The 12238-nt window shown below is 36.2% G+C and overlaps 2 protein-coding genes across 2 annotated transcripts; both read left to right on the top strand.

Moving 5' to 3' along the window:
• LOC109231431 lies at positions 239–673 on the top strand. Its single transcript, XM_019397094.1, has one exon. It carries the CDS (start codon positions 239–241, stop codon positions 671–673), a length of 435 nt encoding a protein of 144 aa, XP_019252639.1.
• On the top strand, positions 4729–8360 carry LOC109230727 (ras-related protein RABD2a). The gene is made up of 8 exons (XM_019396134.1): positions 4729–4920; positions 6033–6105; positions 6731–6778; positions 6853–6900; positions 7238–7309; positions 7415–7570; positions 7657–7760; positions 7945–8360. The coding sequence occupies exons 1-8, from the start codon at positions 4907–4909 to the stop codon at positions 8039–8041; spliced, it is 612 nt and encodes a 203-aa protein (XP_019251679.1). The 5' UTR covers positions 4729–4906; the 3' UTR covers positions 8042–8360.

The following is a 12238-nucleotide window of genomic DNA, read 5'->3' as shown; positions in this document are numbered from 1 at the left end:
TATTGGACAATGTCTTAGCGAAATACGGGGTCAAACATAAGGTTTCAACCTCTTACCATCCTTAGACTAGTGGACAACTTGAAGTGTCAAATAGAGAGATAAAGCAGTTTCTAGAGAAGACGGTTAGTGCAAGTAGGAAAGATTGGGCTGCAAAGCTTGATGATGCTCTATGGGCATACCGGTCTGCCTACAAAACTCCAATCGGAACCTCCCCATACAAGTTGGTTTATGGGAAGGCATGCTATTTACCGTGGAACTTGAGCGCAAGGCCTATTGGGCGATAAAGAAGCTGAACTTTGATGCAGAGTTAGCGGGTAGAAAGCGATTGATGCAATTGAACGAGCTTGATGAGTTTAGCTTGCACGCGTATGAGAATGCCAAGTTATATAACGAAAAGACCAAGCGTTGGCATGATAAGCATATCCAACATTGTGAGTACGAACCTGGTCAATTGGTTCTCTTGTTCAATTCAAGGCTGAGACTCTTTTCGGGGAAGCTCAAATCGAGATGGTCGGGCTCGTTTGAGGTAGTGAGAGTCACTCCACATGGTGCAATTGAGCTGCGCATGTTAGGTGGCGAGAGAACGTTCTTAGTGAACGGACAAAAAGTAAAGCAATATTATGGAAGTGACTTTGATCGTCAGAAGTCGAAGGTGTTACTTGCCAATGATTAGACGAGATTATGTGTCGTGCCGCGACGTTAAATCAAGCGCTTGTTGGGAGGCAACCCAGCTTTACTGCTTTCTTTTAGTTTTAATTTTTCTTCTTATTGTGGTATTTTTGTAGTATGGTTTTATTTTGTAGGATTTTGAGCATAGGGAGCAACGCCAGAGGAAGTGTGCAAAAGCGAGCTAGTGGTGAGAACTAAGTGTGGGGTGCCCACACAAAGGACCATGACTGGGGAAGTCTGAGTACCTCGTGAGCCGTGATTGCTTCGTCCTTGGCCTTTCAGGGAGTTTCTTATCCACCATCGTTATTTTTTTATTTTATTTATGCATTGGGGACACTGCACTCTTTTAAGTGTGGGGTGTGGGAGAAGTGCTCTAGATAATTAGTAGTAGTGTGTTACCTTCTTATTGTTATTGAGGTTGTGCAGTATAGCTCCTAAGAAAAATCGGAATAAAAAGTAGAAAAATTTGACTTTTCCCGACGATGGATTTCATTCGACAGGTTTCTTGAGGGATTTAAGTTAAAAGAAGAAAAAGACAAAAAGATTTTCTTTTGTTAGGTAGTGTAATAATTCTCCCTTGGTTTTTCTTTGTACCGTGGTTCTTTTCCAAGGGTTTTGTTTGAACCGGGTGTAGTTAGTTGTATTTTTTTTAGGAGTAGGAGCCATTGTGCTGTGATCGGAATTGAAGCAATAGTGAGTACTTTGGTTGTGACGCTTAGGCTCAGGTTTTGACTCTTGTATAAGAACCTTAAATTGTATGATCTTAACTTTGCTTAACTGCTTTGACTAGAGTGTCTAGATGAGTCCAATCCTGAGTGAGTTATGTGCCACATGTGTGTGAGGTTTGTGTGTCATTCTATGCGTTGTATTTGATATCTAGAACTTGCCCCGTGTGTTTTCAAAGTGAAATAGTAGCTTTGTTCACTCTTGGAAGTGATATAGGCGCGTTTCTTTGTTCAGCCAGATATATATATTTTACCTGTCTAATTGTTATGTATCGTAGTTAAACCTTTGAGCCTGTAATCCTATTTTTTGGCAACCACATTACAAGCCTTACCCATTTGTTTGAATTAACCATCTATTTGAACCTTTTCACCTCTCATGAGCACTTGAACTGTAATGAACTTTGTAAAAGTTAAAGTGTGGGGTGCTGGTTTGGCTTTTGAGTGGAACCAATGAAATAAGGAGAAAGGTGCACTGTTTTGAAAAAGTAAGAGTCACTTGAATTGAAAAAAAAGAAAAAAAAAGAGTAGTTGTATTGTGTAAAAAATATTCTTCGATAGTGGTGACTCTTGATGTAATTGTGCTCAAAGAAGTATGGAGTTAATTTACATTGATGTGAAGGTGGAGCTATGGTTTGATATAAGTGTGGGATTTTAAATGTTAAAGTGTATGTATTAAAGTGCTTAGGGAGGTGTAGTCACTCGTATATCTAAATGTATCCTACCCGTCCCGCAGCCTACATTACAACCAAATAAAGTCCTAATTGATCCTTCACTGAATGAGCTCGATTAGTAGAGTAGTACACTACGGGCAAGCCTATGGTTAATGTTTTATGTCATATGTATTTTTTCTGAGAGTGAGTGAATTCTTTCTATATTGAGTTTCTAATTGTTCTTGAATTTTATGTGTGTGGAGCTACACTCTTTTGTTATGTGAGAGCACTTGATTCATGAAGGAAATGTAATATCGTTGACCTCTATGTTAGAGTAAGTGAGCGGGTTGTGAAAAATGCGTGGTGCTTTTGAGTCAAATCTCGAGGTGAGGATGTTACACTATTGTGCTTAGTCTATTTTAAATATTCTTGGTATGATGAGTTATGATAGTTGTTTAAAAATATCGTGTTGTTGTAAAGTGTAGAAACTTGCTCTAGGACGAGCAAGAGTTTAAGCGTGGGGTGTTGATAAACGGCCAAAAATGCATATTTTTCGGTGTACTTTCATCTCATAACTTGTGTGGTTACGGTAGGTTACATGAGTTTTTATAATGAATTATGCTCATTACGTGCATTCTTATGTGTAGGAGCAAGTTGGACGAAATGTGAGCAAAAGAAGTTGATTCGGGACCAAAAGACAAAAGAAGGACTTTGCTCGTTCACTCTCGTGTGCACACGAGAGAGTGAACGAGCTATTGAGGAAAAGCTTGAAAAAAAAACAGCGAAGTATAGCAAAAAGGCATGGAAGTGCACGAGAGACCTAGAAAAGAAAGAAAAAGAGAAGAACTTTGCTCGATCACTCTCGCGTGCGCACGAGAGAGTGAAGGAGCTAACCTAAAAAGGCTATTTCGAAGTGGGCTTGTATTATTTCATCCCATGCTAACCCTATCCCATATAAAGAGTCTTTAAACTCACTTTTGTGAAGGGAGGACGTGACTTGTGGGGGGAAAACGTGACTTTTGAAGGGGAGAAGACGTTGGGAACATTCTTGGAGGAGAAAATCATCGAGTTCTTCATTCCTTCATCTTTTCTTTGTAATTTGTTTATGCAAAATACTTGGAAAATTATTGCTACGAACATGAGTGGCTAAGCATTTTAGTTTCTAGGGTTGTGGTTGACATGATTGTTATTAACGTTTATTAATTACATCTCTGTTAATTTGGATTATCATCTTCTGGTTGTTTCTTTGATTCTAGTTTTAACTTGTGAATTGTTGTAGCGACCAATTCACCCTACTATCTTAACTATGCTTGGAAAAACCATGTTTAGATTAGAGTAGAATTAAAGAGAGATTATTTCTGAACCCGTGGCTCGGGGAAAGATTTCGCGGTTAGGATAGGAATATGCCTAACAATCTTGCTCAATTGAATACCATATTATATTCGTTCATGATAGACTCAATACCATATGAATATAGGATTGATATGTTGTGGACATGCGAGTAGTATGGGAACATGCTATTCATATAAACGATCCGGTTAATCAGCAACCGTAGATAATCTAGATTAACGATTGTGATTAGTGAACTTAATAGAATTGATAAACCAACCACAACCTTGGAATCTTCATCTCCTCTGAATTAAAACCTCAGCATACACGTTTGCATTCTAGATAAATTAGTTGTTACTTGTTAAATTTCCGCAATAGTAGATTAATAGAAAAATATCACTCTTGATTACCTTGGATAATTAATTGATTTTTGTTTGCTTAATTAGCGATTGATCTAAGTCTCTGTGGGTTCGACATCCATTTTCGAGTTACTTTATTACTTGACGACCACCTATACTTGCGTGTGTGTTTGATCGCAACAATCACCAGGAGGACAGTGTTATAAGGCGAAAACCCGAAGGGATGTATGTGAAAGTAACCCTTTTTATTAAGTAAATTAAGATAACCACATCACTTTCCGGGCAAAAATTCCCGAAAAGAAGAAAAGATGTTCGTACAATAATAGTTCAATGGCTAAAATATCACAATTTCTATTGTAATATTTAGAGTTGAACCTCATCAAATGTTTTTTTTCTCAAACCTCATTAGATGTTATCCTTCTGTTTTATAACATTGAAAACGAAGTTCTCTTTTTCTTACAAGAGAAGGAAAATATTTAGATTACTAGTTCGGACCATGGAAACAGCCTCTTGCAGAAATACAAGGTAAGACTACATACAATAAATCATTTTGGTCCGATCCTTTTTCGCATATAACGGGAGCTTAATGCACTGAGCTACCCTCTAGAAAAGGAAAACTTGCAACTAAACAACAACGATCAAGTTTTCTTATTTTATTTTCTCACAAATAAGGCAGACTTAGTGACTACTCCCTCCATCTTAATTTATGTGAAGCTGTTTAACTGATACAAAATTTAATAAAGATTGAATTTTTTAAAGTTATAGTTTAAAGCAAGCCGTAAATATTTTTACACCTATAAACATCTCATTAAGTTAAAAATTAATCTAAATTAAATTATTTAAATATAAAAAATATCGTTATACTAAAATTTAAAAATTAAAAATCAATATTAATGAGTTTGGACTTTGGAAGATGTGTGGTCCATATAATTTGGTTAAATTAAGAAAAGGCATTTTAGTTTCCCAAAACCAAAACCATACATCCCTTTTTGTCGGTCCACATATATATTACCCAACATTTCCATACATTTGAAATCTTTGTCACACACACTATCAAACACCTTGCTCTACGTCATTTTCCGGCGACGATCCCATTTTCCGGCGAAACCCGGCTGTAGGGAACAGAAACATCCCGGTTCCCTTTGCCCTTTGGATCACTCGCCTTCGCAAAATCATGAATCCCGAATAGTAAATTCTTCTATCTTTTTTTCTCTTTGAATTACATTTCTAGGGTTTGTTTTATTATAAATTTTTTATCTTTCTTGTATAATGCTATTGAAGGCTTGAATTATGCTTGGGTTGTGGTAGTTTTATTGTCGAATTTGCTTATTATTCAATTGAATTTTGTATTTAATGTTTTGCCCTTCAGATTCATGAAATTTAGTAAATTACTTTTTTATAGGTTTAAAATTGATCATTTACTTTGATTGTTTCAACTTGATGATTTACGAGATTGGTTGGTACCGTTTTAGTTTTAACTTTTTGCATAATATCCCCCAATCAATCTGGAAAAGGGGAAGAATATAAGCGCTATCTGTCTATTGGTTTACCTGGCACTCGGCACTCGTGCTTGTTGGCTGTAGTAGGCTGCCCTATGGATTAGTCTAGCTACACACAAGTTGATCGGACATAACCATAATCAATTGACCCAGACACAACCATCGGTGCACTAAGCTCCTGCTATGCTCGGGATTAAGGAAATGGTCGGACAAAATTACGTCTTTTGTACGCAGCTTTACATACGTAGTCTTACTTTGCATTTCTGCAAGAGGGTGTTTTGGTGGCTTGAACCCATGACCCCATGGTCACACCAACCACCACAACTTTTTACCCTTGTGCCAAGGCTCCTCTTCGGCTCACAACCATAATAAGAAAATAAGAATTAGCTTGATCACTTTGGACTCAGTCGAGGTGCCCGTTGAGAACTTTCACTCTATTTGATTCCTAAGGATGCATGAATTTATCAGTACAACAACAATAAATCCAGTTTGATCCCATAAATGGGGTTTGGGGAGGGTAATGTGTACGCAAACCTTACCCCTAGCTCATAGAGATAGAGAGGCTGTTTCCGATAGACCCTCGGCTCAAGGATGCAGGATTTTATCAGTGTTTCACTTATTTCTTGCTGATCGCTAGTTTGCACTTTGACCTCAAAATGCCAGAAGTTTTATTGCAAGGGAGCTGCGGGTTATTTTTTTACAGTTGCGAGTTGCCTTAATTACAATCTATCTGTCTATAAGTTCATCGTCCTTTTCAGCTCAAGTGGAACTTAATGCTGTTGCATTTTATGCTTTCTGCAGTGACTACTTGTTCAAACTTTTGTTAATCGGAGATTCAGGTGTTGGAAAGTCATGTCTTCTCCTGAGATTTGCTGTAAGTATTTCATCGCACTTAATTTTTTCGTACTTTTAGTTACTCTTGCTTATGAGCTGAATGTTACTTACCTTATTCCATTAATGGCTGATATAAGCAGTAAAACTAGGAAAGCGTGCAGATTGATTTGTGTGGTAGTGTATGTAGCAGCAGACCGAAGTAGCTCCATGTTGCTCTTAATATACTCTTTATCCTATCTAAGCAGTTTTATCATGCAATTCTGGCAGATCTAATTAGTGGTGATGGTCGTTGGCTCATTGCTCAATTAGGTTAAGTGCATACTTGTTCTTGACTATCCCCTTTATTGTGACAGTTTCTTTCTTTTGCTTTTATTTAATGTCAAGGACTGACTTGTCAAGTGCATTTACTTAAGCTCTAAGTATTGAGAATAAGAACTTGCATGTAATGAAGGTTCGCCTCTGCAGTGTATCTAAATATAAATTGTAAGATCAGTTCGTTTTGATAGTTTTGGCAGACATGGTAACGTTTTATGATGTTTAGCATGATGGGCACTGAATTTAAATGTTCTAATATTTTCTTGCTTTGTGCCTTAAGGAACTTTGTTATATTTCCACATCTTGATGTTTCCTAGGTTGATTTACTGATTCCTTATCTTCTGATGCAGGATGATTCTTATTTGGACAGCTACATCAGCACAATTGGTGTTGACTTTGTAAGCCAAAATTCATAGTGGAATTACATACACAACATACTTACAGTCAGTGATGCTCCTATTTTACTTTGCAGAAAATACGCACAGTGGAGCAAGATGGGAAGACTATTAAACTTCAAATTGTATGATTCTTCTCGTCTTCTTTCGTTTTGGTTTGAGGTTTGGCATTATTTTGTCCCAGGCATTTGCTTTTGGAATTTTAGAATTTTTTTTTAAAAATTTGAACAACTGTTAATACTTATGTTTTAGGATTCCGTGTAGTGTGTAGTTTGCCATGAATTGATTGAACTTTACTTACAATTTTAGTTAAGATTCTGTCATACAGAGATCAGATGTTCTAGGATTGAGCTATATTCTTTTACAAGTGTACATGATCTGCATTTATGTGCTTGCTTTTGTTCCTGTCATTATGCATTTTCAAAGTGAATTTAACGCCCTTGTTTGTGTTACATTTGCCAGTGGGACACTGCTGGACAAGAACGTTTCAGGACAATTACAAGTAGTTACTACCGTGGAGCACATGGCATTATAGTATGTTTCCCTGACCCCTTTTAAAGCAATCAATCATTTGATTTTCAATTTTTTCGCTTGGTAAATTCTGTTTTCCTCAAACCACTTTTTTACATATTCTGGCAGATAACTTATGATATAACTGATCAAGAAAGCTTCAACAATGTTAAGCAATGGTTGAGTGAAATTGATCGCTACGCAAGCGAAAACGTAAACAAGCTTCTGGTTGGAAATAAGTGTGACCTAACTGACAACCGAGCTGTGTCATATGATACAGCAAAGGTAGTGGTTTTTCTTCTTTTCGTTCTTTTGTGTTTTTAGTGTAGTGATTCTCGATTGACCGGAATAGTTCTTGATTCACATACAAGGCGTTTGCTGATGAAATCGGCATCCCGTTTATGGAGACTAGTGCGAAGAGTGCCACTAATGTTGAGCAAGCGTTCATGGCAATGGCAGCTGAAATAAAGAATAGGTATTTTTAATTTGTTAGTCTGGTTTTGATGCAGTTAAGAGTCTGTGGAATAGCATCTCTTCATTCTGTGAAGCTGAATTTAGTTGATATCACCATCTCCTTATTGTTTACTTTGAACATATATACAAAAATACTATTTTTGTTAGATATGTTTTTGGTTGATGCCTTTTATTACTTAATACAGGATGGCGAGCCAGCCGGCATCAAACAATGCAAGGCCACCCACCGTGCAGATACGAGGACAACCTGTTAACCAGAAGAGTGGCTGCTGTTCTACTTAGTTGTTGGATCGGCTAGCTAGATTTGCTTCCAGAGCGACCTTTCCGATTGTGATGCTCTGCCAGTTCCATTCTTCGTATCTACCAGTATTGGCCTGTGCAAATCAAAAGAATTGCTATTTTAAGGACTCTTTCTCCCCTTTTGATATGTTCACTTCACTGGGTTTCCTGGTCAAATTGCAGTGTTTGCAATTCAGTTTCGGCAATATATATCAGAAGTTGGGCTACTAGATGGGGATGTAATGCTGTTGTACCTACTATCATGTGCTTCAAATAAAATGCTCTGTGATAATACAAGAACAACATATCCGGTATAATTTCACACTTTGGGGTCTGGGGAAGGTGATGTGTATGTAGACCTAGACCTTACCCCTACCTTGTGGAGGTAGAGTGATATTTTCGGTAGACCATCGGCTCAAGAAAAGCAATTCTAGCAGGTTTGAAAAAGAAAAACAATAGTCAAGAAGCCATGTTAAAAATAATGATAATATTGCCACGAGGAAAACAACAGGTAGTAATAAAAATTGAAGGCTAAAATAATACAAGAATGATAATAATACTACACATAATATGGAAAACATATACAGTATCCAAGACCATTTGTTAACCTTTTACCCTAATTATCGGCCTATGCATTCTCCTTTTTAGGGTCATGTCCTCAATAAGTTGGAGATGTGCCATGTCCCGTTGAATCACTTCTCCCCAATACTTGTTTGGCTTATCTCTACCTCTCTTTAGACCCACAATACGCAAAATAAAGGAGGAACAATCACGACGAAGCAATGACTATTGTTCATTAGGTCGTTTCTGATGGGCCCACAAAATTTTAGGTGATACGGAGCCCGTCTCCCGAATTCATGAAGATGGCGTGAACATTAGCACACGAAAAATAGGAAATCGTCCTAAATTCCTGTTGTATGGCCCCTAAACACAAAAAATGAGGAACGAACATTGCAAAGCCATGACAATTATTCATTAGGTCGTTTCTGGTGAGTCCACGAAATTCTAGGCGAATCCGAGCCGGTCGTCTGAATTCATGAAAATAACATGGACATTAGCATACGAAAAATTGAAAGTTGACCTAAATTCCTGCTTTATAGCCCTAAAACGCCAAAAAAATGAGGGACAACAATGGTGAAGTAATGACTATTTTTCATTAAGTCGTTTCAGATGGGCCCACAAAATTTTAGGCGATTTAGAGCCCGTCGCCCGAATTCATGAAGAGGTGTGGACATTAGCACATGAAAAATTGGAAATCGTCGTGAATTTTTTGTTTTATGGCATCTAAACTCAAAAAGGAAGAATAATCATGACGAAATAATAACTATTGTTAATTAGGTCGTTTCTGATGGTTATTTTGGGCGATTTGGAGCCCGCCGCCAAAATTCATGAAGATAGCGTGGATATTAGCACACAAAAAATTGAAAATAGTCATGAATTCTTGTTTTATGGCCCTAAAATGTCACAAAACGAGGAACATTCATGGCAAAGCAATGATTACTTTTCATTAGGCCGTTTCTGATGGGCCCAATAAATTTTAGGTGATTCGGAGTCCGTCGTCCGAATTCACAAAGATGGAGTGGATATTTGCACAAAACTCGAAAATCATCCCAAATTCCTGTTTATTGCTCTAAAACGCAAAAAAGGAAGGAACAATCATGGCAAAGCAATGACTTTTGTTCATTAGGTCATGAATTCGTATTTTATGGCCTATAACGCCAAAAAATGAGGAACGATCATGGCGAAATAATGAATATTGTTCATTAGTTCGTTTCTGATTGGCCCACAAAATTTAGGCGATTCAGCGCCCCTCGCCCGAATTCATGAAGATTTTGTTGACATTAACAAATGAAAAATTAAAAATCATCATGAATTTCTTTTATGGCCCTAAATGCCAAAAAACGAGGAACAATCATAAAGAAACGATGACTATTATTCTTTAGGTTGTTTATGATGGACCCACAAAATTTTGGGCGATTCGATGCTCGTCATCAAATTCATAAATATGGCGTGGACATTAACACACGAAACTTGAAAATCGTCCTGAATTCCTGTTTTATGGTCCTAAAGCTCAAAAAAAAGGAACAATTATGGACAAGAAATTACTATTGTTCTTAGGTTATTTTAGATGGGCCTACAAAATTTAGGTGATTCGAAACCCGTCGCCCAAATTCATGAAGATGGCGTGAACATTAGCACACAAAAAATTAAAAATCATCCTGAATTCAGGTTTTCTGGCCCTTAAACGCAAAAAAATGAGGAACGTTCATGGCGAAGCAATGACTATTATTCATTAAATCGTTTCTGACGGGCCTACAAAATTTCAAGCGATTCATAACCAGTTGAACGAATTCACGAAGAGGGCTTAGACATTAGAACACGAAAATTCGAAAATCATCATGAGTTCATGTCGTTTGACCCTAAAGTGCCAAAAAATGAGGAACAGTCATTGCGAAAATGACTATTGCTCATTAGGTAATTTATGATGGACCCACAAAATTTTAAGCGATTTGGAGCCATTGCCCGAGTTCATGAAGATGCCATGGACATTAGCACATGAAAAATTGAAAGTCATCCTAAGTTATTGTTTTACGACCCTAAAATGCCGAAAATGAGAAACAGTCATGGTGAAACAATGACTATTGTTCATTAGGTCGTTTCTGATGGCCCAAAAAATTTTAGGCGATTCGAGCCCGTCGCTTGAATTCATGAAGATTGCATGGACTAATGCACACACAAAATTAGAAATCGTCTAGAATCCCTATTTATGGCCCTAAAACGCAAAAAATGAGGAACACTTGTGAAGAATCAATGATTATTATTCATTATATAGAGACACTGTTATAACTAGACAAGATTTAAAAATTATCTACAGAATCTTAGCATCATTTTATTGAGTAACAAATGAGGCAGCAAAAATATTATATTAGTAGCAGTTTCCATCGTGTAGTCAATCAAATCCCAACAAATCTCCTAATTTATCTCCTAATTAAACTCCCCAATAATAACCTTCTATGCATGATCTCCGTCTTTTCAAACAAAACTAGACATACCATCAAAGGAAGACACAAAATAATCTGCACTATTGAAGGCATTTACTTGAACTTCCAATTAAGTGAATTAGTATATTATGGGTATATTGTAGGTTTGTGATTGTTAATTTAGTATGCGTAGAAAATTTACACGACATAATAATGGTATATCATAAATTAGTATTTCTTTAGTTATGTATGAATATATATAATTATATTATAACATGTATTAAGGGTATATTGTAGATTTTTATTTTTTAGTTAAGTGTGTAATAATTATATACACATTATAATAATGGTATAACGTACATCGCATTTGTTTATTTATGAGCGCATACATAATTATATACATGGTATAATAAAGATATTCATAGTATAATAAGAATATACATGGTATAATAAAGATTAAGAAATTAGGTCAAGAATTTCAAAAAATGGAGAATGTCAGTAGCAAGAGAAATAGGATTTAGGGTGAATTCGAAGGGAATATCAGATATACTTATTAAATCAATTGTATACTCAAAGTCAGTATTTTGATCGAGTAACTATCATTTTGGTTAAAATTATCTAATAATCGATTATAAATAGTAAGAAATAAGAACTAAAATACAAACCAAACCTGCATGTTGGTCATCTAGCCATCACTATTGTCAAGCACTTTTCTAATATTTATTAATAGAGAAGCGGAAATGTATTAATGAGGATGCAAGAGAAATGGATATGCATTTATTAGAATATAAACTAATTCCTTAATTAGTGGTCTTTCATTAACCGTAAGTACTATCACAATATGCCATAAGTCTAGATGAATCTATCAATTTTGAAAAAACCCAAAGGCTGTGCTATTTATTTAAATAGTTTTATATATTTGCCCCACAGTGTTAAAATCTCTTACATCATTTCTTATGGGCCCGAATTCATGGAAATGGCATGGACTAAGCACACGAAAAATTAGAAATCGTCCTGAACTCCTGATTGATGGCCCTAATATAACAAAAAATGAGGAATGGTCATGGCAAAGCGATGGCTATTTTTTATTGGAATTTTTACCTCCTATAGCAAAGGTTAACACCTTATTTATTTTAAATAAATACCATTTAAAAAATTATATTCTATAGATATCTTTTACTGTTTATAGCAAAATATCTAATTTTGGTATCTCCTACCC

This window comes from Nicotiana attenuata, chromosome 8, assembly GCF_001879085.1.
Source record: "Nicotiana attenuata strain UT chromosome 8, NIATTr2, whole genome shotgun sequence".
Lineage (NCBI taxonomy): Eukaryota > Viridiplantae > Streptophyta > Magnoliopsida > Solanales > Solanaceae > Nicotiana > Nicotiana attenuata.
The sequence above is the reverse complement of the archived record's forward strand: the minus strand, read 5'-3'. Positions and strand labels throughout refer to the sequence as shown.